Genomic DNA, 20323 nt, shown 5'->3' with positions numbered 1-20323 from the left:
GGCCTGGTCACTAGGGGGGTATAAACCTGTGGTCCTTAAGTGGTTAAGGACCCAGCCATTTTTCACCTTAAGGACCAGGCCATTTTTAGCAAATCTGACATGTGTCACTTTATGTGGTTATAACTTCAAACGTTTTTACTTATCCAGGCCATTCTGAGACTGTTTTCTCGTTTTCTCGTCCGATATTGTACTTCATGACAGTGGTAAAATTGAATCAAAATATTTCATTTTTATTTATAAAAAAATTCCAAATTTACCAAAAATTTAGAAAAATTAGCAAATCTCCAAATTTTCATTTCTCTATTTTTATAATAGATAGTAATAACTCCAAAAATAGTTATTACTTTACATTCCCCAGATGTCTACTTCATGTTTGGATCATTTTGTGAATGCCATTATATTTTTTGGGGACGTTAGAAGGCTTAGAAGTTTAGAAGCAAATCTTAAAATATTTTGGAAAATTTCCAAAACCCACTTTTTTAAGGACCAGTTCAGTTATGAAATCACTGTGGGGCTTGCATAATAGAAACCACCCATAAATGACCCCATTTTGCAAACTACAGCCCTCAAGGTATCCAAAACTGATTTTACAAACTATGTTAACCCTTTAGGTGTTCCACAATAATTTAAGGAAAATGGAGAGGAAATTTTTAGAATTTAACTTTTTGGGCAAATTGTCCATTTTAATATTTTTTTTTTCCAGTAACAAAGCAAGGGTTAACAGCCAAACAAAACTCTATATTTATTGCCCTGATTCTGTAGTTTACAGAAACACCCCATATGTGGTTGTAAAGTGCTGTACGGACACACGGCATTGCACAGAAGGAAAGGAACGCCATATGGTTTTTGGAAGGCAGATTTCACTGGGATAATTTTAAGCTGCCCTATTTTTTTTCTTTTTTGGGCAATTGTCTTAGGTAGAGTATCATTTTTTGCAGGATGAGATGACGGTTTGATTAGTATGATTTTGCGGTGTGTATGACTTTTTGATCGCTTGCTATTACACTTTTTGTGATGTAAAGTGACAAAAAATTGCTTTTTTTCCTTTTTTTTTTAACGGTGTTAACCTGAGGGGTTAGGTCATATTGTATTTTTATAGAGCAGGTTGTTACGGACGCGATGATACCTAATATGTATACTTTTTTAAATATTTTTTTACATTTAACACAATAATATCATTTTTGAAACAAAAAAAAATCATGTTTTAGTGTCTCCATAGTCTGAGAGCCATAGTTTTTTTTTATTTTTTGTGCGATTGTCTTAGGTAGGAGTAATTGTTTGTGGGATAAGGTGACGGTTAGATTGCTACTATTTTGGGGGGCATACACCTTTTTGATCGATTGGTGTTGTACTTTTAGTGATGTAAGATGACAAAAAATGTTTTTTTAGCCCTGTTTTTGAATTCATTTTTTGGACGGTGTTCATCTGAGGGGTTAGGTCATGTGATATTTTTATAAAGCCGGTCTATACGGACGCGGCGATACCTAATATGTCTACTTTTCTATTTTTCCCAATTTTTTTCCCAATTTTTTTAACTTTATTTTTGGAAAAGGACGCTTTTTTTTTTACTTGAAACTTTTAGTTTTTTTTGTAAAACTTTATTTCTTTACTCTTTTTTTCACTTTACTTTTTTGTCCCACTCTGGGACTTCAACTTTTGGGGGTCTGATCCCCTGTTCAATGCATGACAATACTTCTGTATTGCCATGCATTGCCTGTAAGTGTATTACACACTGTAATACACTTCAGCCAGCTTGCCTGTGAGATTCAGGGGGCTGGATCTCACAGGATGTCATGGAAGGCAGTCACGATGCCTAAGGAAGGCATCGGGCTGCCTTCCCTGCCATCGGGTCCCCGTTACAGCAGCGTGCAAGGGTTAATGCATCGGCATCTGTGATTTCACAGATACCGGCGCATACAGCAGGAGTCCGGCTATCAGTCACTGCCGGACCCCTGCCGCCGTACATGTACTGTGCTGGGCATTAAGTCATGTCCGTTTGCGCCGTACATGTACGGCGCAAGTCATTAAGGGGTTAAAGCTGACCTACAGCAGTGAAGAAAAATGGCTGGGTTGTTATGAAAACCAGGTGTAAAACTGTGTGTATGTGGAGACTAAGGGCCTGCGAGCTTCTATTGGCTGATAAGGGTCATGTGACCAGGCTTCTATTGGCTAATGCATTTTTTGGGGAATATCTCAAGAATGGTACGTGCTAGAGAGCTGAGACCCGGTCTAAAACCTTCCCAGACACCTGATGTACCTGTGTGCCAAATTTCAGGATTGTAAATGCGACGGTGCGGATTCCTTTAGAGGACATACATACACACACATACATACACTCAGATTTATATATTAGATATTTTATTCTATCCTGGATTAATGATTAGGCCAATATTGGCCAATAAGCTGAAGTCCTGATTCCTGTGTTTTGACTCGTACGTCTCTGGATTTATATCTACTTGTCAATTCTGTTTGTCATTTTATTTTATTTACTTTTGTTTTGTCTGTTACCAATCCATGAATTTACTTTGACGTCCGTCTGATCATATTACACATAATTTACTGTCTATATTATACTTAGCTATAGGTTACACCGGTGAAGAAGGTCCACTCAGACCGAAACGTTTGGTGATTTACTGTGGAAAAATTGTTATAAAAATATCTGGATCAGAAATCCTTTTGATGTCTTTGTAAAGGATAATAAACTATATCTTTATTTGCAACATATCACTGGAGTACAGCGATTTTTTTTCTACCTGAAGTGATGCAGTGCAAGAAGCAGACTTCTTCTGGCCTGTGCTCTGAGCTCTATGCATATAATGATATCACCGGCCTCTGATAGATATTTATTTCTCTCTTAAAGGGATAGTGTCCTGCAAATTAAGGAAAATATAAACATTCGCAACACATACAGCAAGAAACAGCAACATGTGAAACATAACATGTGGTGATGCCCTTTGTATACCCCAAATGTGTATAGCAAAGGGCCACATTGTTTCGGGTAGGGTCTTAGACAGGTTGTTGTATACTTTTTTTTTATAGAAGGCAAAAAATCTAATATACAGTTGCAAGAAAAAGTATGTGAACCCTTTGGAATGATATGGATTTCTGCACAAATTGGTCATAAAATGTGATCTAATCTTCATCTAAGTCACAACAATAGACAATCACAGTCTGCTTAAACTAATAACACACAAAGAATTAAATGTTACCATGTTATTATTGAACACACCATGTAAATATTCATCAGGATGTCTTTAGTTCAGTCTATTTGAATGTTCAGGACGGAGATAATAAAGCAGCCAATAAAACTGAACACTTGCCTGAATGCCAGATCCTGCATTTTTTTTCCATAGGAATGTATTTTCTTGCAACTGTATATACAAAATATATAGACAGGTATAGGCATAAACATCAAATATCAAAACTTTTAAGATAAAGGAAGGATAAGCTAGCATATATCATATATAGATCATAATAAAGTGCAACCGAAAGTAGACCGCTGTTTTAAAGGTTTCTGTGGTCTAGTTCTTAGGGTACTTTCACACTTGCGGCAGAGTGATCCGGCAAAGAGTTCCGTCACAGGAACTGCCTGCCGGATCCCGCAATCTGCATGCAAACGGACAGCATTTGTAGACGGATCCGGGTTCGGATCCGTCTCACAAATGCATTGCAAGGACGGATCCGTCTGTTCGTTTCTATTTTTTTTCCACATCTTTAAAGGTCTGCGCATGCGCAGACCGGAAGGACGGATCAGGCATTGCGGTATTTTTAATACATTCCTATGCAGGATCTGGCATTCAGGCAAGTGTTCAGTTTTTTTGGCTGCTTTATTATCTCCGTCTTGAACATTCAAATAGACTGAACTAAAGACATCCTGATACATCCTGAACGGATTGCTCTCCATTTAGAATGCATGGGGATAAAACGGTCAGTTCTTTTCCAGTATAGAGCCCCTAGGACGGAACTCTATGCCGAAAATAAAAAAAACGCTAGTGTGAAAGTACCCTTAGTAATGGTGGAAAGATGTGGGTCACCAACAGACAGATGTAGTATAAAATTCACATTTTCTTCTGGTAATTCCTCTGTTTTGTGATCAGTTGATGGGTTACCGAAAGCAGTTGTGTACATAGAGGAGAAGTGTCCATAGCAATCTAGACCATCATTAAAGAGGACAATTCACTACAATAAAAAATCTAAACTAAGCATGCAGACATGGAGAGCGGCGCCCAGGGATATCCCTGCACTTACTATTATCCCTGGGCGCCGCTCCGTTCTCCCGTATAGGCTCCGGTATCTTCATATTTTCGGCTCAACTAGGTGGAGCCTGCCGGCGTCTCCTTCTCCCAGGCTGTAGCTGTAACGGTCGCGTACACACACACAAGGGGGAGGGAAGTGACCACTGCGCTCCACCCTTACCCCTGGCCCTGCCTACTTGCCTCGCGAGTCCTAATGACAGGGGACAACTGGACGGCAATCCCTAGCTTGGACTAAGTGCAGGGATGACAGACAGACAAACAACAGAACGTGAACGGACCGAGTCAATACCAGGAAAGCTACAAAGTACAAATGGAGCAAGCAGAGAATAGTCAGGAGAAGCCGGGGTCATAAATACCAGGAGAGTCGTGTAGTACCAAAGGAGTCAGCAGAGGATCGTCAGGAGGAGGCCAGGGTCAGAATACCAGGAGAGCAGCAAAGTACACAAGGAGCAGGCAGAGGATCGTCAGGAATTCAGCAGGAGGTAAGTACGCCAGGAAAGACAAAACCACAGGTGGAACCTAAATTAACAGGCAACCTGTGGCCAGCAGGCTGCCTGTATTTATAGTGGGGAGTCACATGACTGACAGACCAACCAGTCGAGCACCGAGTGATCAGCTCGGCGCTCAAGGCAGACTTAGGAGCAGGGGGCCACCCAGCTAGTAAAGCCGCCCTGGGAACGAGGTCAAACACAGACCCTCGCTCCCGAAGCTAAGCAGCAGGTCTGCGGCTAATGGGGGACCGAGTGCACCTTCGGAACCCCGTTACAGTAGCGCTGGCCAATCGCAGCGCTCAGCTCATAGCCTGAGAGGAAAAAAAACTCTCAGGCTATGAGCTGAGCGCTGCGATTGGTCAGCGCTACAGCCTGGGAGAAGGAGACGCCGGCAGGCTCCACCCAGTTGAGCCGAAGATCTGAAGATAACTGTCTGTATGCTTAGTTTCGATTTTTTATTGTAGTGAAAGGTCCTCTTTAAGATATTTTACTACCGAGCACAAAAGGACCTTTTTTTCCCTCTATCCTTTTCAACATCACACCCAACATAGGAGGAAAAGGGGTGAGGAAATAAGGCCTGGAAACTAGGGAAAGGAGATGGACACCTCCTAATAAAACCCTAATCAAAGTCCTGACTAACTATTAGAATGAACAGACCCCAGAGGTAGGTGAGTTCATACACCAGAACCTAGTGTCCTAACTGACCCTATAGGACCCTGGACTAATGTCAGGACTGAGACAACCTGTTCCTCCAAGAGGAAAGACGAACAGGATTCTCCCTCAGGCCTTAATACAACAGACAGGGAAATACGACACACAGAACTCAAACAAGATACACAAAGAGAAATGAAGACTTAACTTCAAAGGAGCAATGGAAGCACCAGGAACTCCATTGAGATCCACACACCAGCAATCCACAACTCAAAGCAGAAGCTATAAACTGCACAGCATAGTGGGAGAAGTAACTATAAATAAGGAAGGCTAAATGACCACATTAACAACACCTGAGGCAAGTGGTGTGGCCATTACCAGAAACAACACAGATGGCTATTGATCCACAAGGAAACCTGTCAGATCAAACCACGTGTTGTGAGTCTCACCAATCTCCTGCCACCTGTCACGGAACATCCCTGACAGTACCCCCCCCCCTTCTACGGGTGACCTTTGGGCACCCAGGACCGACCTTATCCGAGTGAGACCTGTAAAAAGCTTTCACCAAACGACTGGCACTTACGTCAGATGCCGGTACCCACATCCTCTCCTCTGGTCCATAACCCTTCCAGTGAACAAGATACTGAAGAGATCTACAGAGAACTCGAGAATTATCTTGGTAATCTGAAATTCCAAACTACCATCCACCATGACAGTAGCGGGTGGCAGGGAAGATGGCTCCAAAGGTGCAACATTTCTCTTCAACAAAGATTTATGAAACATATTATGAATTTTCAGGGCCAGAGGAAGTTCTAGACGAAAAGCTACAGGATTAATAATGGCAGTGATCTTATATGGACCAATAAACCTTGGACCCAACTTCCAAGAAGATATCTTCAACTTAATGTTTCTTGTGGTCAGCCACACAGAATCACCCACTCTTAGGTCCAGACCATTCATACGTTTCCTGTCAGCCACACGTTTATACTTGTTGCCCATATTCCTCAAGTTATTTAGAATTTTCTGCCATATAGATGACAGTGATGACGAAAAACGTTCCTCCTCAGGGATACCAGAAGTATCAGAACCAGAAAATGTGACAAACTGTGTGTGAAACTCATATGCCCCAAAAAACGGCAACTTACCAGTGGACTCCTGTCTACAATTGCATATGGTAAACTCTGCCAAAGACAAAAACAAAGACCATTCCTCCTGGTTCCCAGAGACAAAACATCTCAAGTAAGTCCGGTCGACTGAGGATGAAAAGCTGAAGAAAAGGACAGTTGTACCCCCAGTCGAGTACAGAACGCCTTCCAGAATTAGAAAACAAACTGAGTCCCATGATCCGAGACCACGTCAGAGGGAATGCCATGGAGTTTCACAATGTTGTCAACAAACACTTGTGCAAGTGTTTTAGCATTAGGTAGGCTCGGCAACGCTATAAAGTGCACCATTTTACTAAAGCGATCAACTACCACCAAAATAACCGTCTTTCCTGAAGAATTAGGTAGATCAGTGATAAAATCCATGGATAAGTGAGTCTATGGTCTGGACGGGATGGGCAACGGAAGTAGAGATCCGGAAGGCCGAGTATGTGTCACCTTAGCGCGTGCACAGGTACTACAGGCTGACATACTTACGCAACCCTGGCCACCAGAATCTACGAGAGATGAGGTCGGCAGTGGATCTACTCCCTGTTTGTCCCGTAAGAACCGTACAGTGATGTTCCTCAAACACCTTGTAACGCAATTCCGATGGAAGAAACAGTTTCCCAGAGGGACCAGAATCTGGTGCGTCTCCCTGGGCCTCTAACACCTTTTCCTCTAGGTCAGGGTAAAGAGCGGATACCACCACCCTTTCCGACAGTATAGGACTCAGATTTTCAAAATCACCACCTCCAGAAAACTACGTGACAAGGCATCTGCCTTGACGTTCTTAACCCCAGGACGATAGGTGACAATGAAATTGAATCGGGTGAAATACAAAGACCATCTGGCTTGTCTCGGGTTCAGTTGTTTAGCCGACTCAAGGTAAGCCAGGTTTTTGTGATATGTAAACACTGTGATCGGATGAATTGCTCCTTCCAACCAATGACGCCATTCCTCAAAAGCCAACTTAATGGCCAGTAACTCTCTGTTACCCACAACATAATTTCTCTTTTTTAGTGAAAAAGGCACATGGACGCCATTTACCAGGTGACGGGCCCTGCGATAGAACTGCTCCTACCCCCACCTCAGATGCGTCCACTTCGACAATGAAAGGTTGTCATACATCCGGCTGCACCAATATAGGGACAGAAGAGAAGCATTCCTTAATCGCAGAAAAGGCTCACAACGCCAAATCAGACCGCACTGAGACATCTGTCCCTTTCTTAGTCATGTCAGTTAAGGGTTTCACTATTGTTGAATAATTCTTAATAGATTTTCGGTTATAGTTGGTGAACCCCAAAGACCGCATAAGAGTCTTCAGATATTCCGGTCGATCCCAGTCTAATACAGCACGGACTTTCTCTGGATCCATTCGAATACCCAAAGATGACAGCAGGTGGCCCAAAAACTGCACCTCGTGTACAGCAAAAACACACTACTCTAATTTTGTGTACAATTTATTATCCCTTAGGATCTGTAACACCTGTCTTACGTGATCCTGATCTGTTTCCACATCTGGAGAATAAATTTGAATGTCATCCAAATAAACGACTACAAACCTCCCCACAAGGGGATGAAAAATTTAATTCACAAAATGCAGGAAAACCGCAGGAGCATTGGTCAACCCGAAAGGCTTGACCAGGTTCTCAAAGTGCCCCTCAGGAGTATTAACAGCCATCTTCCATTCATCCCCTTCCTTGATCCTAACCAGTTTATATGCCCCTTTTAAGTCCAACTTGGAGAACACATTGGCACCAATAATCTGGTTAAACAAATCGGGAATCAAAGGAAGAGGGTAAGGATCACTGACAGTAATACGATTGAGTTCATGGAAATCCAGACATGGTCGAAGACCGTCTTTTTTTTTAACAAAAAAAAAACCCTACTGGAGACTTGGAAGGTCTTATGTGTCCTTTAGCCAAACTCTCGGTAATATACTCTCTCATGGCCAGTCTTTCAGTTTCAGAAAGGTTATACAACCTAGATTTTGGCAATTTAGCTCTGGGAATAAGATTGATAGGACAATCATACTCCTGATGAGGAGGTAAATCCTGGCATCCACTCTCAGAAAACACGTCGGCAAAATCAGATATAAAAGAGGGTAATGTCTTAGTAGTTAAAACAGAAAAAGATGTATTCAGACAATTGTCAATGCAATAATCACCCCAATCCAGAATCTGTCTAGCTTGCCAATCGATGGTTGGCTTGCTTAACCACAGTAAACACAGATCCACCGGTGCAGGGAGACCCTTCAAACACAAAACACGAGATAAATTCTTGATGAAAATCACCCACTCTTAATCTGATATAAAGCACCACTTGCAATAAACACTTCTGAGCTAGAGGTGCAAAATCAATAGCAAAAACGGGAATGTATTTTTCTAATACACTCTGTGACAACTCGTGCATACGGACGAACTGAACATCAATCAGGTTCACCCCGGCCCGCTGTCGATAAACACCTCAATCCCTACAGTTTTTGACTCTAGCGCCACCTCAGCAGCCAGGAGAAATCTGTTACTACCAGTAAAAGACAAATGCTGATTTTCTGACTCTCCTCTCACCCCTCCAAGAGTCAGATGGGAATTAAATAGCCGTTGAATGCATGGACATACTCTGATAAAATGTCCCTTTTGTCCCCAGAAAAAACACACTCCCTTCCTATTACCAGTATGCTTAAAAACGGATCCAGGAGTAGGTCCCCCTAATTGCATGGGTTCGTCCCCAGACATAAACCCAGGAGTATCTTCACCCAAAGTGTCAGAGGAAGACGATATGTTATGTGATAGTACGTCCTGAGAGTGGGGGCCCCTGGATCTCTCTCTCAGGCGTCTCTCAATGGGTACTGCAAGAGACATAGCAGCTTCCAGAGACTCAGGATTCTCATGAAAGGCCAAAGTGTCCTTCAGCCTCTCTGATAATCCCTGACAAAACTGACTACGGAGAGCCGGATCGTTCCACTCAGTATCCGTAGCCCACCTCCTGAACTCAGAGCAATAGATCTCAGCAGAACGCTTTCCCTGACAAAGGCCATGTAGCTTGGTCTCGGCCAGGGAGGTCCAATCCGGGTCATCATAGATGAGGCCCAGAGCTTTGAAAAATTCATCCACCGACCGGAGAGACTGCTATCTGGTCGGCAGAGAAAAAGACCATGACTGAGCGTCCTCTTTAAGCAATAAAATAACCACACCAACTCTCTGAATCTCATGCCCAGATGAGTGTGGACGTAGCCTAAAATACAATTTGCATGCCTCCCTAAACAAAATGAAATTATCACTTCCCCCCAGCCAATCAAGACAGGCCTGGTAACCACCACTAGGACCAGCAGCCTGTGGTCTCTGGATCTGCGAGATGGTCATGCGGAGGTCAGCTACCTCCAAAGACAGCCCCTGCAGCTGTCCGGCCAGTGCAGCAATAGGATCCATGGCTGTACTGGAACAAGGAAAAAAAATGACGGTTTTGGCGGTTTATAATGTCACGTTCGGATGTGGGGGGGGGGGGGGGGAATACCACACGGAACATAGGAGGGAAAGGGGTGAGGGAATAAGGCTTGGAAACTAGGGAAAGGAGATGGACACCTCCTAATAAAACCCTAATCAAAGTCCTGACTAACTACCAGTATGAACAGACCCCAGAGGTAGGTGAGTTCATACACCAGAACCTAGTGTCCTAACTGACCCTATAGGACCCTGGACTAATGTCAGGACTGAGACAATCTGTTCCTCCAAGGAAGGACGAACAGGATTCTCCCTCAGGCCTTAATACAACAGACAGGGAAATACGACACACAGAACTCAAACAAAATACACAAAGGGAAATGAAAGACTTAACTTCAAAGGAGCAATGGAAGCACCAGGAACTCCGCCGAGATCCACACACCAGCAATCCACAACTGCACAGCATAGTGGGAGAAGTAACTATAAATAAAGAAGGTTAAGTGACCACATTAGCAAGACCTGAGGCAAAGGGTGTGGCCATTACCAGAAACAACACAGGCGCCTATTGATCCACACATTAAACCACGTGTTGCCAGTCTCGCCGATCTTCTGCCACCTGTCACGGGAATGTCCATGACACCATGTGAACAAAACTAACTGGAGCCCCAGAATCCACAAAAGCCAAACCGGAATCAGACCTTCTTTGAAAAGACAGATTAACAGGGAGTAAAACCCTACAAATTTTTTGGGGAAATAACTGTGTGTCTGATTGACCTCCCCGATCATCACACAGTTTTCTGACTTTTGTCCAGTAAGACAGGATCCTAACTGATGTTCCGGACTGCCATAGTAGAAGCAGAGGTCATGTTTTTTGCAATGTTCTTTAGTTGAGGAGGCATGACCCCCACTTGCATGGCTTTTTCAGATTCAACCGGCGCCTTGGACACAGAGGCTTGGGGAACAAAGGAAAAGGAAGAAGGATGGACAACAACAGATTGTTCCTGCTTACCTAAGGTTCCCGGGAACCTAAGACATTTGTCAAGTTGGATAGGTAACGACATGGCCTCATCTAGGGACCCTGGGGTCGGGTGACTAAATGGAAGGTCCATCAGAGTGTCTGAAAGGCCTAGTCTAAACTGTGATCTAAGGGACAGATCATTTCAGCCAGATGCAGTACACCAGTACCAGTACTCTCCATCTGTGAGGCTAAAGCTGCCATGGCATCCATAATAGTGAAGGTGGAGCTAGCTTTTTTCAGCCAGTGATAATGTCACAACTATAGATAGGGACAGACAAGGAGGGTGAATCTCTGAAATAGAACCCAGACTGCTTCCCTTACCTACTTGCAGTGTAAGTGCTAAATCGCAGAACCGCAACTGTATGACAGTCCCTACACTAGTATAAGTGCAGGACAAATAAGACACACAAACAGTGAACACAAAAGCAGAGTCGTACGAAATGGGTCAGAACAAGATGGGCTACGCATTACTAAAACATGAGACCGAAAGTGGTCAGAAGATAAGGCAGGATCTGAAACACAGTGTACCAATAGCAATACAGGAATAGGGAACAAGGAAACAACGCTAGTGAGTCAACAAAGACAATCACTGGCAATGGTCTAATGCAATAGGGGGTTTAAATAGAGAGCCTGGTTCCTGAACCAGAACCTGATAGGTCTGGTGACCTGACTCTCCCATAGGTCAGCCTAGAAGCAGAACAGGTAATTGAGCAGATGAGATGTCATTCAGCCCGCTGCTCATTGTCGCTGTGGGGCATGGCTCAGGAGCTCGTCTCTCCCATTGTGTGGGTGCCAGAGCTGAGGATTGCGCTGCTGGAGCCTGGACAGGTACGTTTATTACAGGACTATTTTGAGAATTTTGCAATAGCCTTCTAGATCCTGATCAATTGTCTCTTCTTGAAAGATTTGCAGGTGAACTGTAGCAATCATTTTTTTATTTAGTCATATTTTCGACTAAATATGACTTTTTGTCCTGTACAGATGTGGGAGCCTTGACTTTGAGTTTAAACTCAACTGACTTATCTTGCAAAGTCAGTAAGAGATCATTTTCTCTGTCAATAACTGAGCAAAAAAAATAATAATTATGCTATTATTAACTATCTTTTATTCCTCAAACCCACAATTATTATATCAATAGGTCCCATTTAAAACACAGACACAATCAATTTTATCATATCTTATCAATTTTAGCAGAATCAACCCTTTAGATGGTCAAAGACATTTACCACTGTTATGTCAAATGTCTTATCTGTTATTTTTGGGATTTGTATGGTCCAATTCTTCATGTGATTAATGGTGATTGAATTAAGCCTTGAGTTCTATAAGCAGTGGCGTACCTCCAATAGAAGCAGACCGCACAGCTGCTATGGGGCCCGTGTGGAAAAGGGGCTTGCATTGAACTAAAGGCCCCTCCCCATGATCCCACGCATTACTGTCCGACACCAGTATAGTAACCCTATCATTAGTGGAGAAAGCTAAAGGACCTGTGATGATGTCATCACAGGTCCTGTATATCTAGTAAAGGAAGTAGTGTTGAGCAAATCAAAGTATTCGAAGTGGACTTTGATCTGAATTTCAGGGAAAATAAAATTTACCACAAAACCGAATTTCCTTGTGCTTTGTGGTAACAAATCAATTTTCCCTGAAATGGCAGTGAAAATTAAAAAAATCATACTCACTTCATCCATTTGAGTGCAAAGAGGCCCCCCCGCCCATCTTGCTTGAAGATCCTGTGCGAAATCTTGTGCACGGTGACATCATCATGCACCGTGTGAGATTTCACAATGGTTCTTCAAGCAAGTATCCAAAACAAATTTAAGAACTTTGCTCATCTCTAAAAGTAAATGCACAAAGAATGGTGTAGTTCCTAGGTTAGATAGGAACATCTGCCAGGAACTGTGATGACATCATGTACATCACAGATCCTGTACATCTAGTAAAGGAACTGCACAGAGCATGGTGTAGATCCTATGTTAGCTAGGATCATCTACTAGGACCTGTGATGACATCAGCATAATCACAGGCCCTGTACATCTAGTAAAGGAACTGCACAGAGCATCATCACAGGTCCTTCAACACCCAATGGCATGGAGAATAAATGAACAATAAGCTCTCCACAGAGACTAAAATGAAGCCATAAGAGGAGGTCCTCTACCTTTCTCTTCATTTGCTCCACATTCCTTATTTTTACTCATATATTTCACTCATATATAGTACTACAGACAGTTTCAACCACTATTACCTCATGTACTTCACATAATAACCATAATATATAACTGACCACATATTTCTGTACCCACTTCATCTATTATACCTTGTACTTCTCAGATCAGTACACTGCTCTATATAATATATATATATATATATATATATATATATATATATATACAGCACAGACCAAAAGTTTGGACACACCTTCTCATTCAAAGAGTTTTCTTTTTTTTCATGACTATGAAGGCATCACAACTATGAATTAACACATGTGGAATTATATACATAACAAACAAGTGTGAAACAACTGAAAATATGTCATATTCTAGGTTCTTCAAAGTAGCCACCTTTTGCTTTGATTACTGCTTTGCACACTCTTGGCATTCTCTTGATGAGCTTCAAGAGGTAGTCCCCTAAAATGGTCTTCCAACAGTCTTGAAGGAGTTCCCAGAGATGCTTAGCACTTGTTGGCCCTTTTGCCTTCACTCTGCGGTCCAGCTCACCCCAAACCATCTCGATTGGGTTTAGGTCCGGTGACTGTGGAGGCCAGGTCATCTGGCGCAGCACCACATCACTCTCCTTCATGGTCAAATAGCCCTTACTTTCAACGTTTTCCCAATTTTTCGGCTGACTGACTGACCTTCATTTCTTAAAGTAATGATGGCCACTCGTTTTTCTTTACTTAGCTGCTTTTTTCTTGCCATAATACAAATTCTAACAGTCTATTCAGTAGGACTATCAGCTGTGTATCCACCTGACTTCTCCTCAACGCAACTGATGGTCCCAACCCCATTTATAAGGCAAGAAATCCCACTTATTAAACCTGATAGGGCACACCTGTGAAGTGAAAACCATTTCAGGGGACTACCTCTTGAAGCTCATCAAGAGAATGCCAAGAGTGTGCAAAGCAGTAAGCAAAGCAAAAGGTGGCTACTTTGAAGTCCTAGAATATGACATATTTTCAGTTGTTTCACACTTGTTTGTTATGTATATAATTCCACATGTGTTAATTCATAGTTTTGATGCCTTCAGTGTGAATCTACAATTTTCATAGTCATGAAAATAAAGAAAACTCTTTGAATGAGAAGGTGTGTCCAAACTTTTGGTCTGTACTGTATATATATATATTTATAGGTATAATAGATGCAGTGTGTACAGTGTACTAATATGAGGTACCAGGTATAATACATGCAGGTTTTACAGATGTATATAGTATATCCAGCAGTGTACTGATATGTTAGGTACGAGGTTTAATAGATGCAGTGTGTACAAATATATAGTATTTACAGCAGTGTACTGATATGTGAGGTACGAGCTGTAATTTATACCTCATACATCACATATCAGTACACTACTGGCCAGGAACAGATAGTGGGAGGGGCTATGAATAGGGCATAGTTTAGATTCTTTCTATGGGGCCCAGTGATTTCTATGTATGCCCCTGTTTATAGGCCATTTTGGTATCTTTTACTGCTAATATGTATTTGGTAATAAGTATGGTGTCTAAAAATAATTGTTTAAATTACTATTGAAAGTTGTCACGACCTGTGAATTTTTGATGTTTTTTTATCGCTATAAATGATTGCCATACAGTACATTAAAGAACAATAGTTGCATAAGTATTTCATCTTATTAAATGCCCTTTTGATAGTTTTGTCACATGGCAGGTATTTATTTCTACCTGTATGATTTTTGGTACTTTATATAGTAGGGTGACTGTGCTGGAATTTTAGATTCCATTTTCTACTGCTCATTCTCCGTGTGCATTATAATGTTTCTTTGTGTCAGACTTACTTTGTGACATTGCTCATTTCATGAAAAATTGCTTCACAAAGTGGTTCCATGCTGTGTAATTTGTCTGTTTTTCTGTAGTTTTACAGAATTTCTTTTTACTTTATAAAAGAAGGTCAAATAATTAGAAATGTCATCAAATGTACTGACGCTTACTTGTGAAATTAGCAGTCCATTCCTGCAAAAAAGTTTTTCTTTTGAAGTGCTGCCATTTCACAAAATTGAATTCTATTTGAAAAAAAAAAGAGATATTTTTCTCCTACCTTATCATTATTTTTTGTTCAATAAAATGTTACTAAATGTACAACTAAAGCCTGGATGTCCATTTGTAGTCACAAATTATTATGTAATATACTTTTTTGTAATGCTCCCCTGTTATTTATTTCTAGCGCACCAATTGATGGCTGAATGCTATAATATATTTAATGAGAGCCTGAGATAGTCTTAAAGGGGTAGTGCGCTGCAGTCATATTGATGACGTATCCTTGGGATGGGTCATCACAATATGAAATTGGAGTGGGTCTGACTTCCAGTACTCCCGCCAATCAGCTACTTGAAGAGTGGGTGGTACAGTGTAATTACAAATTCTCACCCCATTTACTTAAAATGAATAATAATTATTTTTATTAATTATTATTATTTATAATATTCTCCTCAATGGAAGATTATATTCATTTAGTTTTGGTCAGAACTAGTCAGAACTAATGACCTGTGCATATAGTTCAAAAGATGGCAAACAAAGGTCCCAGAACACCATATCTTAGACTTTTGCCTGTTTTTCTTTTTCTTTGTGTGCTATAGTAGCTTTTTACCAATAATGCAAATACATTCTGATTGTCAAAAGAAATGTGCTAGGCTTAGACTTCTATGATATTGTACCCTCCTATGTAATGTACATGTGCAGTGAGATGCTGGGGAGTCACAGGGCAGGGACAGGAATGGTGATTATGGCACTGAGATGGGTAGTAGTACTTAGTTCACGGTGGCAGTCCTAACTTTGGCTCTCTTCAGGCCACACACAGTGAATGAAGGTCGCACTTTGTCTTGCCTCAGGGTAGTATCTGGTATTGGGGCTTCTGCCTGCTGGTAGTTGGGGTGACTTTGATCGAGTATGTTTGACTAGGTACAAGGCAGGAGTGCGGACGCAGGTGCTGGTGAATGGTGGAGACAATAACCAGACCTGTTGATTGCAGTAAATAACATCTCTTCACTGTGTTGACGATAGGAGCAGTAGTACATACCGCAGCAAAAAGCACATTTCCAAGGTAGATTACAGTGCAGTTTTTTGTCAGTGGCAGTGCAGAAGCAACGGTGATGGTAGTTGTAGTACTCCCTTGCTCTCTCTAAAGAACTCTTTACAGTCTTTCAGCAGAAACACAGGCTTACATTGAGGTTCTTCTGCAGTTCTTGAAATGAGTGGTGCAGAAATTCAGATACAGATTCCCAATCCGTTTCAAAGTATGGGAGATGCTGTAGCATCAGCTGCAAAGTTTTTCTGCCATATAAATGCATAATGTCTTGCTGTCTGTGTCCAAAGCATGGCATTGTGGGTTCTAAATCTTCTAAGATGTCTGGTCTCTTTCCTTCAGGGGTATTTAGGTGGCAGTGTTCCTTCTCCAACAGTTGTCAACTCAGAGACAGGGGTTCTCTGAGCTAGGGCCAAGTTCATGCAGGAGCTCTCAGCACACACACCTCTGCTATAGCCTCTCCACAGACTAGACTACACTAAACTACTAACCAGGGGATGGAACCAGGTCATCACCTGGCAACCTAAACACAGTCTGTCATTTGGTTAACCATTAGTATGCCAATACATTGCTATTGGGTTCACAAAACACAATAGATCACAACATTTAACTTAAGAACAGTGCACTAACTATTTAGGTATTGGTTAACCCTTTGCAGTAGTCCTCTGGGGTACTGCACCAGCACAGTATAAAAGGAGATAGTTAAAACCTACTATATTTAGAACTTACATAATAATAATATTCATGATAATAATAATAATAATAATAATAATAATAATAATAAAAATAATAATAACAATAGTAATCATGTTTCATACTTCCTCTCTCAGGGTGTGCCAGGACCAGGAAAATATGAAATAAAACGCAACTTTGATGTTTCAAACAGATTGACAAAGTCTGCTGAAGTTCCTCTGCCACCTTTTCTTTCACACTCAAAAGTAAGAAATTATAACAAGTGTTTTTCAAATGTTAACTTGCGAGTTTACTGTACTTTCATATAAACTATTTCATGATAATATCTTACTTGTTTTTGATCTCTGTAACCCCTATGATAATGTAGAATATTTGATAATGCTTTTTTATCCCTGTTAAGGGATTCAGATGTCTTAGATGTGTTAATATTTCTACATTTTCAGTTTGAAAGATGCCTACCCTTAATTATTAAGGAATTTCATTATGTAGAATTTCTTGTTCTACCCGCATTATGTATGTAACTACTATTAGCAGCTGCACAAAGCTGTAATGTAGAACCCATAGATGGGCCATACTACTCCTCCGTATGCCTATATAAGTCTACTTTATGTTTCTTAGGAAATCTAAAAGTAAAATTCCATTGGATACCGCATGTACAGTTATTACTTCTAAGAGGCACTGATTCTAGAGGAGCTATTTGGAGGCACCATATGAAATATGGAGTGCCTACGGCTCAGTAGTACAAAGCTTTGTGTGCTACCATATATGTTTATTGCATCTGGCTCTGCTTACTGTGTAAATCAATCATAAAAAGCTGATGACTTGTTGAAAGCTATAGGGTCTCTTCTGTAGAGCATAAAGCAGGAGCATAATACATCATATATTTTTTTTTCCGTTTTTCTTCATTTTCTTTTGTACTTCTTATCTCCAGACATGCTTTGCCATAGCAAAAATGCCGAAATGTATGGGAAATGCTGTGTAAGGGTATATATTTAGATTCTGCAGATTTGTTCATTCGAATGTGGTTGGCACAAATCCATGTGCTTGTCCTGAATAAAATTTCTGCAGAAAAACCACCATGTATCAATATGCCTTAAAGGGAACCTATCTCATCCAATATGGTGTTTGAGCTGCAGGCAGCATTTTATAGAGCAGGAGGAGCTGAGAAGACTGATATATCGTTTTATGGGGAAAAGATCCAGTAAAAATTGTAATTTATACATTTGAATTCCTGCTCATTATGGGCTTTGAGGTCAAGGAGGCGGTCCTATCAGTGATTGACAGCCTTCCCCCTATCACTGTGTATACAGAGATAGCCGTCAATCACTGATAGGACCGCCTCCTTGACTTCAAAGCCCAGAATGAGCAGGAATTTAAATGAATAATTTACAAGTTTTAATAAAAAAATTTCCCCACAAATCTATACATCAGCTCCATCTGCGCTATTATTACATGCTACTGTACCTGCAGCTTACGTTGCATTTTGTGGTGACAGGTCTTCTTCAATGCTCTAGCTTTGACTTCAGATGCTAAAATACACATCTTTGCTTTATCCTCTCTCATGCAAAAGAGTGTACTGTCTCTATTCTGATTAAAGTGCAATATATCGCCAAAATGTTCTGTTTGCGGCCTAGTGGTGGGTATTTTTACAAATTTTAACCAGTAATTTCTTGTGTGCGACACTAGCGATTTCTGCCTGTGAAATCAATTACCCCAGCACCAGGCACATATAATGAACAGCGTACTGCACTTGAGGCTTTGAAGAAAACATCAAGTATGGCGCATACACCATTCGGCCAAACTGCAGTCCGATTCACTAAGGAGTCAAGTAAGCAGAGATTTCCAGGTATGAATATAATCTATTCCTCATACTAGGCAGATTGTCTATTCTCTGTCTGATGGCCAAGGCAAACTATAGCCAAGGCGAACGTTGTGCTTTCTGCATGGTAGAAATTCTTCGTGATGGTCTATGAAGCTTCATAAATGTGTTAAATTTTATCATTTTAATTTCCACAATCCAACATGATGATAATTTAAAGGGGTTGTCCAGGATTAAAAAGCATGGTGATTCTTCCTAAAACTATTGCAGCTTAACTTGAGCTACAATTTCAGAGACAAACTATGGTTAGGGTGGCTCAGTTTCTGAAAAAAAAATAATAATAATAATACGTTTTTTGTAATTTTGGTAATTTCTTGGAATCAGCTATGATCTGGTTGTACTCAGACATCTTTGACTCTTACAAACCTATTTACACAATGCAGTTTTATTGCACTTTAGATAATTTAATTTTAAAAGGCAGGAGAACTCATGTAAGGTATAATTGCTTACGCTGAACACTTTTATCTCCCTTCAGATACTACCGTATAGTTATCCCATGAACAGATTTTTTCACTTATCTACAGGATGGATTGCCAGTTACCACCCCAACATCTTGAGAACAGGGGTCTCTGAATTTGGAGTGGTAGTATGCATGTCGGCCCTCCGCTCCATATACTTCTGTAAGACTGACTCCGCCAGTACCATGGAAGTGAATGGAATGGTGTACTAATGTGCACTAGCCCTCCATTTAGACATGGAATTTGTAGACCCTCGTTCTTGGGATCAGTGTAGATTATCTGTACGTAGGGAATAGATTTTGTTCATGGGATTAGCCTTTTAACACCTTTTCACTCTGTGACATACTATTACATTTTCATTTAACTCTCTGTGCCATTGGTGCACACCCAGGAGATATACATTATACAGCTGGCACCTACCTCTCACTGCCCAGATTGTAGACAACTTCAATCCCAGCAGTTAACCTCTCAAATGCCATGGTCATCACTGACTGTATAGCTCCCTCTGTCCTCTAATCGGCATCCCACAATTGCAGTTATGGGGTAGTGAGTACTTGTCGTGGCAGATGTGTTATCAAACACCTGATCTATTAACCCTTTATCCCTTTATATTGCATGTCTGGTGAATAAAGCCGTTATATTCAATTTTACTTCTTGGATGTGCCGTGGAATTTCTTCAGTTTAACCCTTTATCCCAGTGATGGTGAACATTTTAGAGAACGAGTGCCCAAACTGCAACCCAAAACCTACTTATTTATCGCCAACACGGAAAGTTAACCTGAATACTACAGTCCAACATAGTATATCTTACATGTACTTTATCATTTAGCTATAATTTCCTGCCTACATTCAGTGCACTGCCTGTGCCATTCATAGTGCGGCCTGCGCTGATGAATGGCAGGATGTGGGTGCCCACATAGAAGGCTCTGAGGGCCGCATCTGGCACCCATGTCATAGGTTCGCCACCACTGCTTTAGCCTGTTTTTTGCCTAGTGATTAAGCAATGTTTTTACATTTTTTTTGTTGCAGTCCAACATTTTTTT

General features: G+C 41.1%; 1 protein-coding gene across 1 annotated transcript in view; it reads left to right on the top strand.

The window, feature by feature from the left end:
- The window catches only part of STPG2 (sperm tail PG-rich repeat containing 2), a 1039376-nt gene that overhangs the window by 161149 nt on the left and 857904 nt on the right, over positions 1 to 20323 (top strand). Inside the window, exons 8-9 of the mRNA XM_040419865.1 lie at positions 17081 to 17188; positions 18630 to 18789. Coding sequence (XP_040275799.1) covers positions 17081 to 17188; positions 18630 to 18789 — 268 coding nt within the window. The remainder of the gene's footprint in view (positions 1 to 17080; positions 17189 to 18629; positions 18790 to 20323) is intronic.

This window comes from Bufo bufo, chromosome 2, assembly GCF_905171765.1.
Source record: "Bufo bufo chromosome 2, aBufBuf1.1, whole genome shotgun sequence".
Lineage (NCBI taxonomy): Eukaryota > Metazoa > Chordata > Amphibia > Anura > Bufonidae > Bufo > Bufo bufo.
The sequence above is the reverse complement of the archived record's forward strand: the minus strand, read 5'-3'. Positions and strand labels throughout refer to the sequence as shown.